The sequence below is a fragment of the Fundulus heteroclitus genome, chromosome 6, assembly GCF_011125445.2.
Source record: "Fundulus heteroclitus isolate FHET01 chromosome 6, MU-UCD_Fhet_4.1, whole genome shotgun sequence".
Classification (NCBI taxonomy): Eukaryota; Metazoa; Chordata; class Actinopteri; order Cyprinodontiformes; family Fundulidae; genus Fundulus; species Fundulus heteroclitus.
The window spans coordinates 2,001,107-2,025,454 of NC_046366.1; the positions used below are offsets into that span (position 1 = coordinate 2,001,107).

The window sequence follows — 24,348 nt, forward strand, 5'->3', positions numbered from 1 at the left end:
TTTCTGTCTGAATATGCGCTAAAACTGCCTCTTTAAAATTAACTGCATGGTGCAGTCTGCACCTGTCTGAATCACAATGAAAAGTATTACAGATCTGTGTGAGCATTATCCAGAAATCGCGTCTATCACACCTAATCCCCCCCCCTCAGCAGCTGCAGCTGATTCTCTCCTCTGTTGCCTCCAATTTCTCTCTGACTCTCTTCCTCTCCTCTTTAATGACTAACTTTCACCTTAGATGTCTCACCTGTTCCCCAGATTTCAGCCTATAGAGCGTATTTGCGAGAACTATTGAAGCAGAGACCACAAGCCATGTGCGCATATACAGCACAATGCGGATTTTTCATCTTAAAATGAAGCGTAGAAGAAGATTTCTTCTAAATAAATACAGTTTATTAACATTTTCGTGTTAATACTGACACCCAAGCACCAGACGAGGTTTTGCTGCTAACACTTTATTTTAGGACGAATAGGACGGGACAGCTTTCACTCCGCCGGTCCCCCGAATCACGACCCCTCTCCCCGAAAGCCACACATTTCTTTCGCTATGACCCTCAAAGCAATCTGATTTAAAGGAACAGTAAGTATGCAACAGCATTTAGCAATAAAGTCTAATAAGTATCATTACAATACATTTTTATTGATTGATTAAATTCACAGTTTTTTGAGCTTTACAAAAGAAATGCTTATTTACACATCTCCATTGCTGGGAAAAAAAAAAAAACTCGTCAGACGCCATTACAGTTTTTGCCTCGCGCACCCCCTAGTGGCAGCTCGTGCGCACCACACTTTGGGAAACCCTGTGCTAGAAGATCATTAGTGAAATGTTTTACTTTTTGAAGTAAATAATGTAAAACTGGTAGGAATCAGAATCAGTCAGAATCAGAAATACTTGAATAATCCCAGAGGGAAATTATTTTCGTTACACGCTCCAGATATACAAACAACATAATTTTATACAACATTCTCCACAAAAGAAATATATATACAGGGTGTGATTTGCTGGGGGGGGTGGGTGGGGGGGATTTCCCTCCCCTCTGGTTGTGACGTTCCCCCCTCTGGTCATTCGCGTTTTATCCCTGGGGGGGATACTCCCCCCCCCCCCCCCCCTCCCAGGGGTTTAATGTTCTCCGTCGCTGTGAGGGACTTTTGTCATTTGGAAAATGAGCGCAAAATGTTCCGTGTAGACTTTTTATTCAAGATTTTAAACAGAAGCTGCACTTAACCAATGAAATCTGGCAGAGCTAGGACATTAGCCAATCAGAAGTAGAGTAGGGCGGGTCTTCGCAAAGCGGAACTCTACCAGTCTGAGGTTTATCGGTGTTCAATCATTTTAACTTTTAAAAGAAAATCTCAAACTGACCACAGATGCTATGAATGAAAGAAGCAGTAGTCAAAGGTTTTCTTTGGATTTATGTAAACCAGCAGGTCAGAAAGTTCAGTGCATAAAACAGCTGACTTCCCTCGGTAAGTGTGTCTGTTCCTGTTATGTTTTATTTAAAACTGAAAGAGTAACGCTGTAGCTCGGCTTATTTAGCATGACGCGCTTTTTTTTAAGAAGAAGAAGGAGGGTCGGAATGTGAAACGATGTCCCGGTTTGACTGGGTCTGATTCGGAAAAAGTAAAAAAAAAATCATAAATATTATTCCACCTGCGCTTTTCTGTAACAAAGAAGGTCGTGGAGGGGCTGTTGACCATCTCCAGCAGTCAATGAGCGAGAGGTGGGGACACACAGTATATAGGATTGATTTATATTGAATGTTACAGTAGAGTTAATGTACAGGTGTGAAGAAGATGATGTAACGATGCAAGATGCTGTCTTTTGAATTAGCTGCAGTTTATGGAGGGTTTTGAAATTGTAAAGTGGAAAGGTGAGTGGACTGTGGACCAGTTTGGCAAAATTGCGAAGGAAGAACTTGCTTGATGCTGCAAATATGAAAGTTGACCAGGTGATGTTATGGATGTGGAAAGTGAAGGAGATTATGCGGAGGGCTGTCCTTGATGGTGCAAAGGCTCTGAAGCTGGAAGGTGGGAGAGATACAGGAATTGTCAATGGAACTGTCAGATTTGGTTAAAGTGGACTTGTTACAATAAGCAAATGAGGTTACTAAGGTGGCATGACGTCCACGGCCCGGGAATATATGGGCTGACTAGAAAATGTTTTCAGTCAAATTGATTGTTTTTGCTTTAACCCCTGAATATGATGGATTTTTCAAAATTGATATTAATACATGTCTTGTGTCCTTCACATTTGTAAATTAATTTTGTTGTTTGTATTTAAAGAGTATTATTACATTTTCTGCTCAAAGCGGTTAAAGTAAATTAATACCCACTCCTGAGTCCCGACAGTAGATGGCGCAAGTTTAAAAACAAAAGTCTAACCTACTGGATCTAGCTAGCTACCTGAAAGAGCACCTGCTAGCTAACCATTATTAATAAAACTTTGATTCATTAATACAACTTTTGAAATTACCCTCCCCCCCTCTGTTTTTTTTTTGCAAATCGCACACTGCATATATATATATATATATATATATATATATATATATATATATATATATATATATATACAGGGTCCGAAATTAACACTCGCCAGTCGCCAAATGCGAGTAAATTTCCCGTTTGGCGAGTGAATTTCAGAGGGCTAGCTGCCACATGGCGAGTAAATGTTTGTACCAAATAAAATAAAAGTAACATAAAAATAACAAAACCCATACGATCCGTTCACAGCTCTGTCCATCCAGAGCTCAGTCTAGACCCGCCTTCTGCGGTGCTGGTTCAGCTTCTTTCACATTCAGAACCAGTCATGGCTGAACGCTGGATCAGAAAACAGATCTGCTAACCAGATACAGTCTAAAACGCCAATTAGTCTGTTTATAAGTTTCGTTCTTATTTATTCGGATTTTTTTAACTACCTGCGCTGCGGCTCTGTGCTTCACCGCTCTTACTGCGCCTCCCCCGCCCCCTCTCGGAGCAAGGTGCTTTTATCAGCGGCCAGCCTTCAAAACGTGAATCGCTACGTTTAATGTCCTTCCACTCGTACCAAAATGTCCCAATTAAAGTCAGTAGGAGAGTCAGTAACTGTTTTTCATGCTCTTTTGTTTTTAACGACTCAGAACCAGCGGTGCTTCAGTGGGCGTGGTGCGTTGCGCTTGAATTCAGGTTCGCAAAATTACGTTACATGTAACCTGTAACATCGGGGGCGCAGCGCACGAGGGTAAAATCCAGCAGCGAGATCAGCGTAAAGACGCAGCGTGAACCCTGAGTGCTTTAAGTGTTGCAGCTTAGGGGAAAATTTTGAACCATACACTGGGGCGGTTCTGAACAGGGGCCAACAGGGGCCTATGCCCATGTAGAACTGTTCCTGGCCCCTGTTATGGCCCCTGTACTAAAAACATGATGTTAAATTTCTTAGGATGATAAATGCTGACAAAGATAACGTGACTGACTGGTCATTTGGATCAGTTGCATTTTTTTCGTTTATGGTTTTACCCAATAATAAAATAACAAAATAATTAAAAAATAAATATAAAAAAAATAACAATAATTAAAATCAAGCTGTTTCACGTTAAGCTCCCGCTGTATTGAGAAAAGATCAGGGGTCTGCAACCTGCAGTTCCAGAGCCACAATTGGCTCTTTGGCTTACTTAATATTTTAAACGATGAAATGTTGACCTGTTAAGTCCCCCCCCCCCCCCCCCCCAAATCTTTTGTTCTGTGCCCCTGTGAAAAAACACTGGCCCCACCCCACCCTGACCCACCCTGCTACAATTTGGTCTAGAACCCCCACTGACCGTACAGGCTTGATGAAACTCTGCCTCATTCACAAATAAGGCCAACATGGATAGAATAATGATAATCTGTAGTGTTTTTTATCGGCTGGATGTGAATCTGATAATTCATATTGTGTCTTTTATAATCAACTACAATATATATATTTTTTTAATTCAGGAAACAAAGATTTCTCTTCCAGGTTCCAGTCAGCCACGCCCCCAACCACGCCCCCCATAATTAACATAATTTCACTCTTAATTTTTATAAAAGTTGAGGTCTGGTCAAAATTAATATTTTGGCCGGTAAAAAATATGCCTGGCCGGTTGATTTTTACATCTACCGGCCAACTTGGCCGGTGAATAACAAAGTTAATTTCGGACACTGTATATATATATTAGTGATGGGTCGGCAACACCGATGCGTCGGCGCATGTGTCGAGCTCATAGAGCAAAACCCGTGTCGATGCGCGTTCTGTTCTTTTTGTTCTTAATACTTATAAGATATGTTTATCAGCACTGTATTGCTTTTAGCCATAATGCTTTTAGTATCCTTTGAGTGTGTCATTTTAACTGATTTAGCTTTGTAGACTAAGGAATTAAGGGTAAAGAAAATATTTTCTTTCAGTTTGGATGGGTATTTCCACTATGGCAACCAACTGACATTTTGAATCATTATAAAGTGCTGTGCTAAAATGAAAACATTGCTAGGGGTTTATTCAAGTGAAAATAGCTACATTTGGAAATCCATTTTCACAGTGATTCTATAGTTAGTAATTATAATTGAAGGTATACAAATAGCATAAAATACAAGTGGCATATGTACTTTTGTTTGGATAAAAATCATAACTACATATAAAACATAGTAATCAGTGCTATGAAACTGTGTTTGCAATGCATGACTCAAAAGTTATGAAAGCATGGTAGCATGGTATGTGTAAATATTTTTTACAATGTTGTCCATATCTTGATGAATACAACTGATGTGTGTGACTATTTTACTATCTTGAACATGCAATTATTCTAATTCACATGGTTTGGTTTCTTTTTCCCATTTTTTTATAATAGCTTTTTATATTCAGGCATAGTTGGGTTTCCAATCTTATGTTTATTCATTGGTAGATATCCTCCCTTGCACTTAAATGCCAATACATACTCCACAAGAACAGAGAAATGTGTTCTCCCTATCAGGTCTGTTAGAACAAAATTACTTCATGATGTTCTTACCATTATTATATATTACTGGATTGCACATCACCTGTTAGCTGCTATAAATATTGATGTGCGCATGCAAGCGCCATTGCTATGTATTAGTAAACCATGCGATTCTGTTACAGGATGAGCTTTAGTGGGTGACACAGGAGTGGATTTTCACTCTTGTCCCATCCCACTCCCACTGAAAAAAAGTCATGTCCCGTCCCGCTCCTGGTAATATTACTCCCACTCCCATCCCGCTTGACTCCCGCTCCTGCGCCATTCCCATTCTTGTTGTCTTCATTAAGTTTTCTGGCAATACATTAAACCTGAATGTCTATGAAGGGTCAGTTAAGTTCCTGTTTTAGCTGTAGTAAATGCCAGTTAAAGTAAAAGGAATAATAATAAATAAATAACAAAAGTAACAAACAAGGAAACAGACCATGCCTATCTTAGTTGAATAAACAAAATGTACAATTTTGCCTTTTACTAGTTCATTAAGTAATTGCTTAACATTAACAATGAATTTACTTTTATGTTTCAAATTGCTGAAACTAAAGAAAAATGCACTTATCAAGAGATCTATACTCAATTAAGAAAAAAGTGCATGAAGGCATTACTGTCACAATTTAGATAATGTACCTCAATGGTTTATAAACTCAGTTTAGTAAAAGAAAAAGTTTAATATCATTCAAGCATATTAGTATTTTTCCATTTGCAATAAAATATCCATGAACTAATTAGGGTTTACTATCAGCACCAAAACATTCATCAAACATTAAACACAGTCTTAGACAGACCTCAACTTTTATCAAAAATTGAGATTGAGATTATGTTAATTTTCTCATTTTTGTCCAACCAGACATGGAAGTAGACATGTTTTACTTTTGTCAAAAAGTGAAAGAGAAGTGTTAGCATGTTATTCAGTTAGTGGGTTAAAATATATAAAAAAGAACTGTTCAAATAATACTAAATAAAATAATAAAGTAGTTTTAAGTTATTGGCCGTATTATTACACTGTTGCACATTGGAAAATGAGTCCAGGAAACACGTTTTACAAGCAGGGTACTGAGTGTTAACACCGTGACATTCAACTCTCGTCAAGTTTGTTAATATTTGCAACTTTACAGTCACTCTGTGAGTTTAATAGATGAGTCCTTACTTCTGACTTTGCGTTGCAAATCCAACTTTTGCAGGTTGAGTTTGCGACCACTAGCGGTTGATTATGGAGGTCGGTGTATCTTTTGGTCATTGAATTTTTGTTTCAGAAACAGGAATTGAAAAAACAAAAACAAATGGCCGTTTGATTTTTGTTTTAAAATACAAAAAAAATCGAAATACAAAGCTTTTCTCTTTTTCATTGTCAAATAGGGAAAAGTAAAATTTGAAAAATGATTTGAATTTCATTTTCTATTTCGGGTTACAAAAAACAAAAAAGCTTTTAAACAGAAACGGAAAAATGTCTCGTTTGTTCATATCCCAAAACCGGATGTGGTTCCTAATGTCTGAGACTACTTTCCAAAATATAAGCAAGATGTTTGACGTGCATCAGCCTATTCTACTATTTCTTTTTACACATGTCGACTACACTTAGTTTATATAATTTCTTTCAGCTTTATGTAATATTTTTTTTTATTATTAAGGTCTGCTGGTGAATACGGAAATATATATTCTGGTCAGAGTTTAGCCTAAATAAATACTAAAACAATAGCATACAAGCTTAAACAGGCTTGCTGTTGCTATTACCTGGATAAATGAGAATTTGCACAGGGATACTAAAACAATTTGTTTTCCCATGTGACTACTTTCACTTGCAGATGACAGATCAAGATCTCGAGATGTTACTCATCGAAATCCATCTACGCGATGTAGAATTTCAAAATAAGAGTCCTCCAAAATCTCTATGTTAAGTCAGTTTGACATAAATTAATGTCAACCTTGAACGGTACGTTTTCAGTGTATACTGTCACTTCAACATGACAGTAGAACACCTCCAGATGTTGCTCAACAAATATCATTCACATCTGATGTGGGATTTCAAAATAAAAGCTCTTCAAAATCTCTCTATACAGTCACGTTGACCTAAGTTGCTGTCAATGTTGCTACTAAAATGTAAGTTTTCAGTAAAAAATTTTTAATAAAAGCAACTCAGCTAGGATTTTACAATTCTCTTTATCCAAATTGCTCTACGTTAAGTCAATTTGACCTAAGTTGCTGTCATTGTTACTACTAATCGGTATGTTTTACGTGGATATAGTCACTTCAGCCTGACAGTAGAACACGTCCAGATGTTGCTCAACAAATTGCATCCACATCTGGATGTGATTGCAATTTTTTGAAGAATGCAATCAATGGAAAACACACCTTAACGTTCAGGTTCAATAAATACTTTTCTTTTGATACTTGTCATGTGTTACTTTTAAAAATGTGAAATTGGATTAAAAACATAAAACAACCGTGTGTGTGTGTGTGGGTGGTGGGCGCTGTCACAAATATACAAAAAAGCTGGATGAGGTTCTTATGTTGCAGTTCAACAAGCCCGGTATTCATAAAACTTTGGTCATCGTTTATAATATGGCTTCTCATATTTAAAATAAGAGACAGAATGTAACTGTTGTTGTAATGTACAGGAGTCAGACCCAAAGACAACCCGAAACAGGTCAGTGACATTAAGAGCTTTGTTTATTTAAAGGGAGGAGGAGTGTGGCTCTCAGGACGCGCTGCTTGCGCTTAACCAGCTGGCAGTCTCCTGGAGGCAAGGGAACAGGTTAGTGATCATGGGAGTTAGATGTGACAAATCAGCAAAGCTGGATCACTAACCTGACCGAGAACTGGCTTGTTTGGGTAAACGGCTCTGGGGCAGCTGAGGCGGTTAATTGCAGAGAGTTGGAGACTGAGCAGGTGAGAAAACTGAGAAACGGGTCAGCTGCCAGGATCATTACAGTTGTATATTAAAGACATAGGCTTACTTACCCTCGCTGATTCTTTGATATCCTTCTTTCCCAGAAAACAAGGCTTTAAGCGGTACATTCATTCAGCCAATAACAAATAAGGCAAAGTTCCATTGAGAGTCTCTTTTGTCCAAATTATGGAAAAGATCACAACAACAACAAAAATGTTCTGTGTGCTTTCATCTTAGACTGGCTATGATTTTTCTTAATACATATCAATGATTATTCTTCTCTGTGTATAACAAAAAATATTTAGTTTCCAGTACATTGAGAAACCTAATATACACTATATTGTATTGTATATGTATTCACTCACCTGCCCTCGACTCTTCTGGGAAGGCTGTCCAGAAAGTTTAGGAGTGTGTTTATGGGAATTTTTGACCATTTTTCCAGAAACACATTTGTGAGGTCACATACTGATGTTGTACGACAAGGCCTGGCTTTTAGTCTCCGCTCTATTTCATCCCAAAGGTGTTCTATCGGGTTGAGCTCCTTTCACTGGAACTAAGGGGCCAAGCCCAGCTCCTGAAAAACAACCCCACATCATAATCCCCCCTCTGCCAAACTTTACACTTGGCACAATGAAGTCAGACAAGCACCCTTCTGCTGGCAACCGCCAAACTCAGACTCGTCCATCAGATTTTTAGATTGAGAAGCGTGAGTTGTCACTCTAAACAACGTGTCTCCAACGCTTTGCATTGCACTTGGTGATGTAGGGCTTGGATACAGCTGCTCGGCCATGAAAACCCATTCCATGAAGCTCTCTGCACTGTTGAGCTAATCTGAAGGCCACATGAAGTTTGGAAGCGTGTAGTGATTGACTCTGCAGAAAGTTGGCAACCTCTATGCTCTATGCTTTTCAGTATCCACTAAACTTTCTCCGTCAGTTTACGTGGCCTAACACTTTGTGGCTGAGTTGCTGTCATTTCCAAACACTTTCTTATGATACAGCAGTTGACTGAAGAATATTTAGGAGCGAGGAAAGTTGACAACTGGATTTGTTGCCTAAGTGGCATCCTATCACAGCTTCACACTGGAATTCACTGAGCTCCTGAGAGCAACCCATTCTTTCACAAATGTTTCTGAAAACAGTCTGCATGCATAGGTTTTATACACCTGTGACCATGGAAGCCAATGGAACACCTCATTCCAATAATTTGGATGGCTAAGCAAATACTTTTGCAATATAATGTATTCAGGGGTGTCAAGCTCCAGTCCTTAAGGGCCTGTGTCCTGAAACTTTTAGAGGTTTCCCTGGTCCCACACACCTGAATCAAATGGCACAATTAGCTCCTCAGTATTTAGACAGGTTCTTCAGAGTCCTGCTAATTACCTGATTATTTGACTCAGGCATGTCAAACCAGGTACACCAGAGGCCCCAGTAGAGCCAGATACTTGGGCATACACCGGCCCAAAAGCCAGGCGACATACTTACACCAGGACACCTGCCCAAGGACGACACACTCCGGGAACCCAGAGCCCTGGACCCACCCTAGACCCACCCAGTGGCAGCATAGCTACCAGGTCAGTAACCCATGTCCGCCAACGTCCCCCAAGAGCATCGCAAGCAGCTGCTGGAGGACGCCCTGAGGCCCCCCAAGCCCAGACCAGGTGGAGGCAATGGACCCACCCAACACCCCACTCCGGGCACCACGCAGAGCCCCAAGACCCAGGCACCCCCTAAATCAGCCTCCATGCCCTACAGGACACAGCCCACAGTCCCCCACCCCCAGTAAGTGATGGAGCTGATCAAAGAAGCCCAGAGAGCTCGATCTGATGCGGATGCAGATACTGTCTCAAGACTAATATGATCCAACAACAGATCTCTATACTGATTGATACTGGTTTTTTTTGCTTTTCCAATTTATGAGGATAGTTTTCTTTGCAATACATAAGGCAGTGAAATACATGTAAACTGTTTTTTTTAAAGTGCTCTTATCAAAGTTACCCAGCTAGCAAATTGAGCGGGAAGGTGAAATTTTAAAACTCAGGCACTTTGACAAGTCCTTACATATTTGGATCCAGAACGTCTGAGCAGGTGTACATACCCATAGTGCATGATTATTCAGGACTATTACCTGTGCACTGTGAACAGATATTAGAATAATCTTTGACCTGTATAATTGTACTCTGTGAAGGATATTGTATTGTATTAGTTGTAAATGTCGGTGTCTAGTCATTTTGAAAGTTCTTAGACATATCTGAGCCCAGATGTTTTGTTCAAAGCTGACTGATAAATCCTCTTCCCATTTCATGATAGGAAGAGATATTGAATCATTTAATTTAGACAGTAGACATAATACAATCTTTGACTTTAAACCTAAATTAAGAAAACTTAATTTGGATCTCTAAGAACAAATCTAAAATGTCAGTAAAATATAAGTTAGGCTTATATCTGCCCTCTTTATTTCCTCTCTTCCCTCATTTATTTTTCCTTTCAGTCCTCAGTGATCTCTCTCTTTTCTTTCCCTCCTGTCTCCCTCTATGTTCCCTTCTCGATCCCATCTGTCCTCCTCATCTGTCCCATCACTGCTGCTACTGTATACAGCTCATTTGAGCTTTTTAAAGTCATAAGCTAGGCTATTTGGATCTTGCCATGGATACCGCTGATATCTCTGTGGTCCAGGATTGGCCAACTCCCACAGACTGGAAACAGATTCAGAGATTTCCGGGGTTTGCAAATTTTTACAGATGTTTCATCCTGAATTCCCGTCAAATTGCCTCCTCTCTCCATAACCTGATCTCCGTCAAGATCAGGTTCGCCTGGACTGACCAAGCAGATCAAGCCTTCAAAAGACTCAAGACCCTGTTAATTTCTGCCCCTGTCCTGCACACCCTGCTTGCACAAACTGATTCTGCGTCAAGCATCTAAGGACGAAGTGGATGAGCCCACAGTGATTGGTGTGAAACGTTGCAGTCTGGAATAATTTCTCTTTGGAAATTACAATTAATTGTGGAGGTGGACACGACCAACACTGGGCAAGGTGCCATTATGTGCTAAAGAGCCAGTGATTCAAAGATTTCCCCAGCGTGTTAGGACGCCCTCTGATTCTCGGTTCCCCGGCGTGTTAGGACGCCCTCTTTTCTCGGTTCCCCGGCGTATTAGTACGCCCTCCGTTCTTGTTCCCTGGTGTTTTAGATATTCCTGTTTCCCTGGTGCCCCGGCGTTCCCTTTGCGCCCCGGCAATCTCCTTCCTTGCGCCCCGGCGTTTTTCCTCGCGTCCCGGTGTTCTCTTTCCTCGCGCCCCGGTGTTCTCCCCACGCCCCGGCGTTCTTTTCCCCAAGCCCCGGTGTTTCCCTCACGCCCCGGCGGGTGTCCCTCTGGCGTTGTCGCACGCCTGTTCTTCCCTCTGGCGTTGTCGCACGCCTGTTCTTCCCTCTGGCGTTGTCGTACGCCTGTTCTTCCCTCTGGCGTTGTCGTACGCCTGTTCTTCCCTCTGGCGTTGTCGTGCGCCCGTTCCTTCCCTTTGGCGCTGTCGTGCGCCCGTTCCTTCCCTTTGGCGTTAAGTACGCCCGTTCCTTCCCTTTGGCGTTAAGTACGCCCGTTCCTTCCCTTTGGCGTTTCCATACGCCCGTTCCTTCCCCTTGGCGTTTCCATACGCCCGTTCCTTCCCCTTGGCGTTTCCATACGCCCGTTCCTTCCCCTTGGCGTTTCCATACGCCCGTTCCTTCCCCTTTGGCGTTTCCATATGCCCGATCCTTCCCTTTTGGCGTTTCCATACGCCCGATCCTTCCCTTTTGGCGTTTCCATACGCCCGATCCTTCCCTTTTGGCGTTTCCATACGCCCGATCCTTCCCTTTGGCGCTGTGTTGCGCTCGCTCTTTCCCCTGGCGCTGTCAAGCGCTCGCTCTTTCCCCCGGCGCAGTCAAGCGTTCGTGCCTTTCCCTGATGTGCCGCGCCCTGGTTTTGCTTTGGCACATCAGTGTTCTCTAGCTCCTTGGTTCCCCGTGTTCTCTAGCTCCTTGGTTCCCCGCTGTTCCTTGGTTCCCCGCTGTTCTCTAGTTCCTTGGTTCCCCAGTGTTCTCTAGTTCTTTGGTTCCCCGTGTTCTCTGGCCCCTTTTGGTTCCTCGTGTTTGCTGGCTCTTTGGTCCCTCAGTGTTCGGTTTCGACTCTTGCCCGCCTTCCTGGGCCCCCTCCACCCGCCCGGCGTGGGGATTCTGGGCCGTCCGGTGTCCGGCCTTGGGGGGGTACTGTCAGGATGCAGCTTATTGGCTGCATGCTGAGCCTCTCTCCCTCTCTCTTGTTCCTGCGCATCCTGATCAGTTTCACCTGGCAGGCTGCAATTAACCCGCAACTGCTTCCACCTGTTTCCACCGCTTTATAAGACTCACCTCTTTCTGTTCCCGTCGCTGGTCCATAGCGTTCACTCCCGCTCAGTTCTCTGCCAGTATTCTTGTCAGGTCCGTTTTGTTACCGTCAGCCTGAAGACTCCTTTCAACCTGGTTTTTGTTACAGTCAGCCCATAGACTTTCCGTCAGTTTGTTTTCCCCAGAACACGGCTCAGACGTTCAGTTTTCCAGTGCACGGCTCCGATGAATGAATGAATTTGAGCACTAGCGATCTTTTAACAGCAAAACCTGCACACACATAGAATAAAGGAGAGACAACTTCTTTTCAAGTCCAAGAATTTAATAACAGAAATACAATTAACATCCAGAGAACATCACTATGTAATGCTGTTTATCTGAATTAACACAATATTTCGATTAACAAATCCTCTCTACTAGGCTAGTGAAACATAACTAAACTATAGCTAACTTAAGGAACTATTTACATGCAAAAACAAACAAAAGACAAACAAAAGTGGTTGGTCATAATCAGAATAATTTGGTGAATCCTTGTTCACTGCAGATCTGATTAAAAAACAACAACATGGAATGGAGTTAAAAATATTTGGCATGTGTTTCAATCCAGTCACAATGCAAAGCCCAAGTTAAACAAAACATTATTTGATGAAATAACATTCTGAGGACCGGTTTGTCCTGTAAAATCATTTAATTCACAATCGCTTGCCTTTGTTTATGCGATTCTACCTCCGGGCGCTAGGGGTCGCTGCAGCGATCGGCGCTAACCTGGTTAAAGTCTATAGTTCAAAATTGCCTTGAAAACCGGCATTAATATACCATATTGATGTGGGAATAAGGCTCATAGCACCATCGAAGGATGGCCGAGCAGAACAGTTAAGCTTTTATGCTTTAAAACAAACTCCTTTTGAAATGTCCGGGACCGGATGTTTGCGAGGCTAATAGCATTAAGGCTAGCGTGAGCTACCTGTTAGTCCTTTGTTCTAAAGCATTATGTGTCCGAGTTACAGACATTTACCAATAAAACTTTTTACTTCCCCCTCAACTCCCTGTCCAAACCTGTCTTTTGTCTCGTGTCAGTTCTGTCCAGTTTGACCATTCACGGAAGGAGCGTTGAAGGAGGGAAGTTGTTGGCTTATTTTTGGCAGGCTAGTGCTTAGCTCTTCAGCACCATGTGGTCGGGGTCGGAAGCCTGATGTCCCGCAGACAGTCTCTGACTTGGATGCAGTCCAATTTGAGCACGGGTTCTTCTTTAAATTTCACAGCGGGTCATTCTGCTGGCTTTTTAGCGGAATCTGGGGTTGTCGTCTCTGTACAGGCTGAGGAGAAATACAACAAAACTATTTTTGGCATGCAGGATCCTTCCTCCTGCATCTGATTATGAGGTTAAGACAGCCAACTTAACTCTTAAGTTCTTAAGACTCACCTTGGGAGTCAAACAGGATCATCATCTTGGGATCATCATCCCATACACAACAAGAGCTAAAGTCCTCGTGTAAAAGGTGTGGACAAAGAAGAGGAACTGGGATCACCTTAACCCTACACCCAAGATCATCAAGGCCTGGTCAAGTTGGGAGAGAGAGCTCCCTGAACTGGGAAGTGTATCTTTTCCCAAAACATATGCTCCACCAGAAGCCACAATAGAAGATGCAGAGTACAATCTTCACATTTTCTCTGATGCCTCAGAACAGGCGTATGGACTGGTTGCCTACTTGACTACAGTCAGCAACATAGTCCACGTCTCCTTTGTAATGGTCAGGTCGAGAGTAGCCCCAAAATGACATCAGTCAATGCCACGTTTAGAGCTCTGTGCCCTAACCAGAGCTAAGCTGTCTGCCCTTATACATCGATAGCTCACTTTGAAAATCAAAAAGACTTACCTTTGGACTGATTCAAGTACAGTCTTGAGTTGGCTGACATCTGAATCCTGCAGGTTCAAGATCTTTGTTGGAATCAGGGTCTCAGAGATCCAAGATCTGACTGCCTCACACACTTGCCATTATGTAGACACAACCAGTAACCCTGCTGATGACTTAACAAGGGGTAAGACCCTAGCCAAGCTAGCCACTCCAAGCCGATGGATCAAAGGTCCAGCTTTCCTATACTCTCCACCTCGTGAATGGCCTTCAGCTTCAGATTCTGTCAACTCAGCAGATCGCACTGAACTCAAACAGACCACCTTCTGTGGCCTTACACAGACATGCTCGGCAGATCCACAGCCTGACCTCTCAGTTCAGGGCAGACCTGGTTAAAGCTACACACCTGTTGCTTTATGGGGAGGCTGCTGATCCGAGGACAAAAACACCTGTGACCCCTGTTTCCATCCAGGGGGTCCCTGTTGACACTGTGGAGGAGTATAAGTACCTGGGAGTGTACTTTAACAATAAGCTGGACTGGACTAGAAACACCGAGGCAGTCTACAAAAAGGGCCAAAGCCGACTCTTTTTCCTGAGGAGGTTGCAGTCCTTTAACATCTGCTGAGGATGTTTTATGAGTCTGTTGTTGCCAGCACGCTCTTCTTTGCTGTCACATGCTGGGGCAGCGGGCTGAGGGTCGCTGACAACAACAGACTAAACAAACTGATCAGGAAGGCCTGTGGTGTTGTGGGTGAGGAACTGGACACTCTGACGACCATGGCAGAGAGGAGGATGCTGTCCAGGCTCCAGTCCATCTTAGACAATGTCTCAAACCCTCTCCATGACACACTGGCCCAGCAGAGGAGCTCCTTCAGCAGAAGACTCCTCTTATCCAGATGCACCACAGAGTGCCACAGGAAATAATTCCTGCCTGTGGTCATCAATCTCTACAACGCCTCCCTCAGTGATTCAGACACTCCCCTCTTTAACTGAAATGTATGCATTCTTTGCACTGTTCTTGCATAAGTCACTATCACTTTATTTGGATATATATATATATATATATATATATATATATATATATATATATATATATATATATATATATATATATATATGTTGGAGTGGAGTCTCTGGCTGTGACTTAGCTGGAACAGAGTCTCTGGCTGAGGCTGGGCTGGAATGGAGTCTCTGGCCGAGGGTGAGCTGGAACAGAGCTGAAGCAGTGTCTGGCAGTGACTGAATAAAATAAAGCTGAGGAAAAGTCTTCAGGCTGACTAAACAAAAACAAAGCTGACACAGGATTTCTGGCTGAGACTGAGCAGGAGTTGAACACTACGGACCGGCAAGGAGAACAGAATGAGGTGGGTATATATAGAGGTGACAACAGGTGGAAACAAATCAGGGATAATTACAGCCTGACAGGTGGAACCAATCAGGCTGCGCAGGGAAGAGAGAGAGGAAGGGAGGCTCAGCATGCAGCCTACAAGCTGCATCCTGACACACACACACACACACACACACACACACACACACACACACACACACACACATATATATATGGGATTATTCCTCCTGATCTCCATCACGCTGAATTCCACATATTAAAGTCCAGCCCGGCAGAGAGTTTTCCTGAAGAAGTAAAGTGCCTAAAGGCTGGTAATCCTGTGCCCCTAGCAGCAAGCTTAGTTCTCTCGCTCCTGAAGTGGACTCAGAGTCAGGCCTCATCAGAGTTGGAGGTTGACTTAGGCGCATAGTCTGACCCTAGTGAAATCCACCCTGTCGTGCTTTAGCCTAGGCATACTGCCACAAGACTTCTGATCAGGGACACCGATGCTCGTCTGCTCCACCTAGGTCCTGATACAGTCTTCTCCGAGCTTAGGCAGCAGTATTGGATTCTACGGGTGAGGAGGCTGTGAAGAAATGTCAAAAGACATGTCTGGAGTGCATCAAATGGAGAGGGAAGCACTCGGTTCCCAACATGGCAGACCTACCTCCAGCCCGCCTGAGATTTCTGAAGCCCACCTACTACTCTACAGGAGTAGACCGTTTTGGTCCATATGCCATCAAAGTTGGGGAGTGATCTTCAAATGCCTTACAATGCATTGTGTCCATCTGGACCTGCTAAAAGGTCTTGATGCAGACGCTTTTCTTCTAGCGCTAAGAAGAAAAGCATCTTTGTTTATCAACAAAGACAAACCCTTGCTGATCTGTACTCAGACCAGGGGACTAATTTCCGAGCAGCTGAGAGAGCTTAAAGAGGCATTTGCAGCTATGGTCCCAGAGCTACAGAGGAGGCTAGCCAAGACACAGATCAAGTTCCAATTCAACCCACCAGCAGCACCTCACTTCGGTGGGGCTTGGAAATGTTAAATCCAGTCAGTCAAGAAAGTTCTTCTGGTAGTTGTTGGCACAGTTTCTCTATGAAGATGCCCTGCTCACCTTTGTGATCGAGTTTGAGGGTATCCTTAATTCCAAGACATTGGGCTATGTCTCGTCAGACATAGCAGACCCTGATTCAGTCACGCCTTACATGCTGCTGATGGGGCGCAGGAAGCCTCCCTACCCCAAGTGATGATCTTGTCCGGGGTACGGTTGCAATGATCATCCATCCCCGGTTTCCGAGAGCACAGTGGTCTGTTGGGAAGGTTGTCAAGGTGATAGAGAGCACAGATGGATGTGTTCAGTCAGCCAAGGTTCAAGTAGCGGAAAGGACATACCTACGGCCGGTGGCTCATCTGGTCCAGCTGCCTGACATTCCTAATAGTGACAAACCCAGTACCAAGACTCTAACAGCATATTTGGGAATTTTGTAGTTCTTACATAATATGCTATTCTGAGGGTGGCTGTACTCACCCAAACAATATTGCAATATTTTAAATAAGGATACTGTTGTAAATTCCCTACTGTTACTGCATTGTTCTTGCTGAAATTGTTTAGGGCTTAGGAAAGAGTTTATTTCTTTTACACAGGCACCTTGTTGGACAGCTAAGAGGTCCTTTGAAACATAGTGAGTTGTTTACGGCAGTCACAGCAGTTACAGCAGTTAATGTTCTATTACATTGATGTCAGTCTGTGTTTGTGAAGAAGGTGAGTTATAATGAGAGGTTAACTATCCCAAATTAATTTGTTTCATATGCAAATGAGGTAGTAAAGTTTGGCGCAAATATTTATGCTAACATTACATGTTTTGAAGTCTGTGAAGGTGTTGGGCGCAGTGGTTAGCACTCTTGCCAATAAGATCCCAGCAGGGAGGCTTTCTGGAGTTTTGAATGTTCTCCCCATGTCTGCGTAGGTTTCCTCCAGGAGCTCTGGTTTCCCCTACCACCAGACATGCTGGTCAGGTCGGCCATTAGTGGCAGTGGCTCAGGCTAACCCTCCATCTGATCTATGTAATTTTATTGTATGTACTTTGTATGTATAATGACAAATAAAGCACTTTACTTGATTGAGTATTGATGTTCTAACTGACTTGCTAATAGTCATTCAACTCTAAGCTAAATCTAAGCTAGTGTGTCTTTATTAAACCAGCTTCTCATATAGGGCTATATTGTCTTTCTGTATTTCAGATCTCACGCAGAAAGAATTAATACAGACAATAAAGAACAATTATAGCGTAAGGACAACCTGTAAACTGCAAATCCATGAGAAAGCATGCTGTATACATGTAGGTGTGTGCCTACTCATTAAAACATCATAAACTGTTCTACTGTGTCTGGCCTCGCTCTCTAAACAGAGTATCTGTAAGGATGAAGTGTTCCAGTGAATCCTCCTAAACATCCTACAGTCCTAACTATTCCCAATAGGTTAATGAGACTATGATACAAGAACAACAAAGTAGTGTTTTGTACAAAGCTTCTGAATTTGCCAAGTAAATATTGATCTATTTATTATTTATTTAAATGAGCTAAAACTCTATTAGAAACATAAAGGCAAGTTTTGTATACAACTAGCAGTGAAAAAGCAGAGATGAATATTGTAGCAAGGTCAGTTAAAAAAATAAGGAACAATAAAGGTCCTCCCTAGTTGGATCCTTGAGAGACACTTTACACTTCCCAGCCAGGGAAACTGTTTTACTAAGCTCTGAAATGTGATCCTCTTGGACCTTGTTATACTGTTGGCAATTAATGGTGAAACATTGTTTCCCTTTTTGAGCTTATTTGTTTGGTTTCTTGCAGCATGTAACTTTCCAGACTCAATGCATAGCAATGGCACATGTGCATAATGCTCTAGTCATATGATGTCCAATCCAGTAATTTAGATCAATGTTTCTGACTCCCATGAGTTGATATATCCACAGATGTGCATAAGAAACACATACTTCAAAGATGTGATAGGACTTGATGGTCCACAAAATCCCTTTCAGTTGCTCACGTTTAAACCCCCATAAACCTTTTTCAATACATCAGCACTGGCAAGATCAAATCAAACCAGTTTATATAGTGCCAGTTTACAAGATGTCATCTCAAGACACTTTGCAGAGTCAATTCAATTGAATCATACAGACACAGATTCAATTCATAGACATCAAACAGTGTGACTAAAGTTTTTAACTTCCATAGTTCAGGGACGTTGTATAGGAGGGAAAGGTTAGGACAATTCCAAGGGCCACTACCAGGCAGGTGCCCCAAGAAAGAAAATTGTAATTGTAGAAGGATTTTTATTTTTTGTCATGGGGCCCAAAATTTGTGATGGCACCCCTGCATGGTTAATGCTACTGAACCCACTTAAATGTGGGATATGACTGTAATTTAGCAATTATGTTTTTGCTTAGTAAAGCTGGTCCTGGTTCCATAATGATGAGTAATTTTTTAGTGGTATTATGACCTGCACCATTGCAATGAAAGGAAGATACATAATTAGTGTAATGAAGGTGCAGGGCATGCTGTTTGGTTATCTCCAACACTTCAACAAGAAGAACCAAAAGTCCTAAACTTATCAGTGTTCAACTTAGGTATTGTATTATCTTAACAGTTTTGGGCGACAGTGGCGCAGAAGTTGGGGAGTTCGTCCTGCAATTGGTGGGTTACTGGTTCAATCCATTCCACCCAATCCGTGTCAGTCGTTGTCTTTGGGCAAGACACTTCACCCGATTGCCTGCTGGCAGTGGTCAGAGGGCCCGGTGGTGCCGATGTATGGCAGCCTCGCATCAAAACAGTCAGTCTGCCCCAAAACAGTTGTGGCTAATAACACTGTCGTCAGGGTGTGAATGGGTGAATGACTAGTTAAAGCGCTATACAAGTGCAAGCCATTTTTCATTTTATCAGCAGTCATAAAAAATCTGTCTTACAAACTTTTTTGTGTGTGTAGATCCTGATAGGAGAAGCCATCCTGTACTGCTATCTGTCCAGGAGGTCATCAACCGCTCAGACTGAGGCCAACATCAATGCTGCAGGATGTAATTTCAACTCCTACATTCGCAGAGCTGTCCGTTTTATAGGTAGGAAAATATATTCATTGTGTCAATATTCATTGTGTCAACAACTGATTAGAAACATCTTCCTAGTGTCTGTAGGAAACCTAAAACCATTAACAGGCAGAAAGAAACAACAGTGGATGGTAGAGGGTAATGGTAGAGCAGAGGGTAAATGAACAATTTTCCATCGTTTCAGAAATGTTTTGACAAATGACAGAAACTTAGTGTCAAATTTGGTTTAAATTCAATAAAATACTTTATTAATCCTAGAGTGAAATTGAACATGGTTGTAATTCCTATTTTTCAAGTTCCTTCAAAGAATTTTCTGTGGGCAGAAAAGATCTTCTGTAGCGGTTAGTATTACAACAAATCTGAAGAAGTCTCTGAGTGAAGACACTCTGTTGTTGTCTGACTGTCTAGTGAAAAGGATACTCAGGGTTGTCTGTAATGTTCTTCATTTTAGGTAGACTCCTTCTTTGCACAGTCATCTCCAGAGGTTACATAAAAGAGCCAGCCTTCTTTATCAGCTTATTGAGCTTTGTTGCTCTGATGCTGATACCTCAACAGATGATGGCTTTAAGAGATTCCCTCTCTGCATACGCCTACGCCGTTACCATGTAAACGTTTGTATCTTGCAGCCCCCTGCATTATCCTGCTGCAAACACTGAAGGATCTAAGCTTCCTCAAGAGTTACAGTCAGCTCTGTCCCTTCTTTTAGATGGATTGAGTGTTGCTTCTCCTGTGCAGTAGATAATATATGCATAATATCTGTAACTTATTAGAAACATCTTCCTTTTGTTTGTAAAAAACAAAACTGTAACTGGCAGAGAAGAACAGTGGCTCATTGCCAAAAGGGACTAAACTGTTTTTCAATGGCATGAAAAAATGTGATGGCAAACAGCAAAAAGTAAACTAATAGTACAATATGGGCCTGATCTTCAAAAGGTTTGCACATATTAAAACATGTGCAAACTAATTAGCATGTATAAAGCTAGTATTAATATCAGGAGCAAAGCAATTTGTGTGTGTGTGTGTGGGGGGGGGGGGGTGTTGGGTAGGTTCTGTAAAGACTGTTAAATCCTGGGAAAATACTATTTCACTGGATCGGAGCTGCTTTTAGAGGAGGGAAGAGGGGAGGTGCTGTGCAGGCGTGGCAGTGGGAATGAGAGAGAGGTGGGGTAAACCCTAGACAGATATGTTTATGTTTATTAGTTTTCATAAATTAGTAATTAGTTAGCATTATTACCTCTAATGACCGGAGGGAGGGTTTTCAGTCAGTGGTGGCTGGATAAGCTCTGCTCTGCTATCACATTTGACATGGTCAGCGTCATGGATACACAAACCAGTAGAATAATAATAAACAGAAATGTATCTGATTTGTCAGCTGTAATGTTTTCTTATTAAACTCAGACATAACAAAAAAAAATCTGATTTACATAACAGCTGCTGACAAAACAACCTTTTTTTTCTTTATTTTTTAATAATTATGTGAAGGATTTGATTCTCCTCTTTCTTTGACGGAAGCTCCCAAACTGCCTGTTGTACACACAATTTACTCATTTAAAAGGGGCGGACTAAATCTGCTTTGCACGTCTTATCCATTGGTCACGCAATCTTTGAAGATCAGGTGCAACACGCCCACTTATTGCTTGCACAGTTTTATTTCTGTCTAGAGATTTAGCGATTCTTATTTGGAATCTTTGAAGATCAGGCCCTATCTTTATAAAGCTGCAGGTGTTGAAGATTCATATCATCATATGATTATTAACACCGGCATACTTTAAATGCACTGTTGTACAGGCGTCCACATCTTCGGCCTGTGTGTGACAGCACTAATAACAGACATCCTTCAACTGTCCACTGGGCAACATACACCCTACTGGTTGGATGTGTGCAAACCCAATTTGACCCACATTAACATGTCCAGCTGTGATGAAGCTTTTATTCTGGAGGATATCTGCTCTGGACAAGACGTAGGACTCATCAACGCTGGGAGGTGAGGTTTTGTTTCACTGTGGGAGTGACTGTGGATTGCTTTGTGAGCCATTCAGGATGTCAGAGGATGTTTGTGGGAGTGTGGGGATTATTTGTCTTGTTCATTGTCTTGTTGGTCACATTGATTCACACAGGGTTCAGTCTTGTCATTTGAGTCTTTGGGTACACACAGCATCACCCCTTTGTTCGCAGTTCACTAACAATCATGTAATGAGAAGTCAACATTATATAAATTGTTTAGTTACACATTATATATGTCTACATGAGTATACTGTATGTTATGTGTATATGAAAAAGAGGTTTCTTACAGAGTTGTCTCCAAAATCAGTTTGCTACAGATGCTGCCATGAGTCATGATTGAAGTAAGGATTTGTACAGTGAGAATACAGTCAGCTGTGACAAGGCTATTTATTTTAATTAATCTGCCAAACTGGGTTGGTGGTGATAATTATTCGCCAATTTAGAATCATGAATATTCCCGGAACTGAAATGATAATCACCACCTAGCTTTCAGGTTTTTTTCAAATTTGCTTTTTTGGGGAAAAACTTTTATTAAAACCCAGTATCAGTCAGTAACATCAGATGGGTGACTTGTCACTCGGGATGGCTACCTTTCACAGCTGAACCAATGTGGTACTGATTCCCAGTGCCTGGAAATCAGTACCAGTACACAACAGTACCTATTTTGGGTACTGAACAAACAACTCGCTTTAGCAGTCAGTTTTTATTACAGCAACAAATAAGCAGAAATTTAAGTATGTATAGTGCCTGCCAGTCTGACAACAGTGCATACTTATCCTGTGTAAAATTCAGTAGGGTCCTAAAATCAGACTGGATTGGGAGCAACATGAGTTGGGACCCTCACAGGCACAAAGGACCTCCCCTCTCAGCAGGAGTTCTCTGTTGCCATAAAACTTTCCTTCCACAGGACAAAGCTTCTGTCTGCTTCTTCTTGCTGGAGCCCTTGAGGGGGCCTGCCACCCCTTCTTCATCTTTCTTCCTGCCTCAGACATAGGAAGAAAGAAAGAAAAACCTGCAAACTCTGCACACACAGAATAAAGGACTGACAAGTTCTTCAAGTTCAAGAATTTATTAACAGAAATTAAATGAACATCCAGAGAACATCACTATCTAATGCTGTTTATCTGAATTAAGACCATCTTTCAATAGCGTACCGCTCAAGTGACGTCACCGTCTCAAGAGCAACGCCCCTTTTGCCGCTTAGGTAGGGCACACAGGTAGAGAACGCCCGTAGCAACTACACGCAACAGAACCAGCGATATGACCGACTTTGCAGCCATTAAACTTTCCCAAGACGATGTCCCAGGCGCACGGTTTACTGGTCGCACTGTCGAAGAACACACCAACCTTCAGCTCAAACGATGGCTTGAGTGTCGAGGGCTTAAAAAGACCGGAAAACGGGCCGAGTTGATCGAACGGTAAGCTTTGGGTTTTTTTCCTGTGCGGCGGTCATGGAGTCATCGGCCGTCTTTTTTGTTTGTAATCACTGTCCAGGGATCGGTATATATTTAATGTTTGTCTTATTTGAAATGTTTTTGAGTAAGCTATCCTGGTAGCAGGGTATCATGTTAGCGCCTGCTACCATGATAGCCTATATGCTATCATGGTAGCAGGCGCTTCATTATTAACATGTCGGCCACCAAAATACTCTTACCTGTTCACTACTTGATGTCGCTGGAATTGGGTCAGGATGTTCTTCTGTTGGGCCCTTTCCTCCGACAAAATGCTTGCTACATATGTAGGTGAATTTGGTAACTTTTTCCAGGTTGAACTGTTGTGTAGGCTGACCGCACTGGTGTACCCAGCACACACATTTATCCTTGGCACTCTTGAATTTCGGGAAAATAATGAAGAAAACATCCTTCATATGCGGCCGATCAGCGTACCTCAAGTCGCTGTTGCACGTTCCATAGCAACAATGTTTAAAAACCATGGTCTTAGATTTGGAAAAAGCAGTCATTTTAACGAGTAAAACCTAGGCTAACACACGTCTCTTTTACAGCGAAACAGCGGCGGACTATGGAAGTTTGCCCTACAGCGTACCACGTGATGTGACGTCATTGTGACGTTACGTTTCTAAAAATAGCTCGCTCGCGGTAAGCTATTAATAAATCCTCTCTACTAGGCTAGTGAAACTTAACTAAACTACTAAGCAAATGAAGATAAAAGAAAGCTAAGGAACTATTTACATGCAAAAAAAAAAAAAAAAAAGTGGTTGATCATTATCAGAATAATTCAGTGAATCCTGTTCATTGCAGATCTGATTCAAATCATAATCAAATAATATTTAAAAGAACGGTTTGTTCAGTAAAATCAGTTAAACTTTATGAACGTTTATTAATGCGATTCTACCTCCAAACGCTTGGGGGTCTCTGTGGTGATTGGTCGCTAAAATCGGTTATTCCTAGAGTTAAATAAAACGCCTTTAAATCAACATTAATATTCAATATTAATGCGGGAATAAGGCTCATAGCACTATCAAACGACGGCGGAGCGAAACAAACAAGCGTTAGGCTTTAAAACAAGCTCCTTTGACTGTCCGAAATCGGAAGCTACCAGAAGCTAATAGCATTTTGGCTAGCGAACTTTCGGCGCTAAGAAATAAAAGCTTTGCCTTTTCATAATGAGTGGACCAGATAACATAACATTAATGTCCCATCAATGTGTGAAGCCCTTGTGGAGATAGCATTTGTTACCATAAAAACACACTCGACAATGACATGGTACCGAATGCTAGCAATGATCTTTCTCCGTTAGCTCTTTCATTGTTTAAAACCCATGCAACGCCTTACACAAACATTTTCCAAATAAACCATTTAACTTTCCTTTTTGGGTCTCTCTGT

General features: G+C 42.0%; 1 protein-coding gene across 1 annotated transcript in view; it reads left to right on the forward strand.

The window, feature by feature from the left end:
* Positions 1–24,348, forward strand: part of LOC105933858 (phospholipid phosphatase-related protein type 4) — a 100,960-nt gene that overhangs the window by 14,920 nt on the left and 61,692 nt on the right. Inside the window, exons 3-4 of the mRNA XM_036137829.1 lie at positions 19,384–19,513; positions 21,290–21,485. Coding sequence (XP_035993722.1) covers positions 19,384–19,513; positions 21,290–21,485 — 326 coding nt within the window. The remainder of the gene's footprint in view (positions 1–19,383; positions 19,514–21,289; positions 21,486–24,348) is intronic.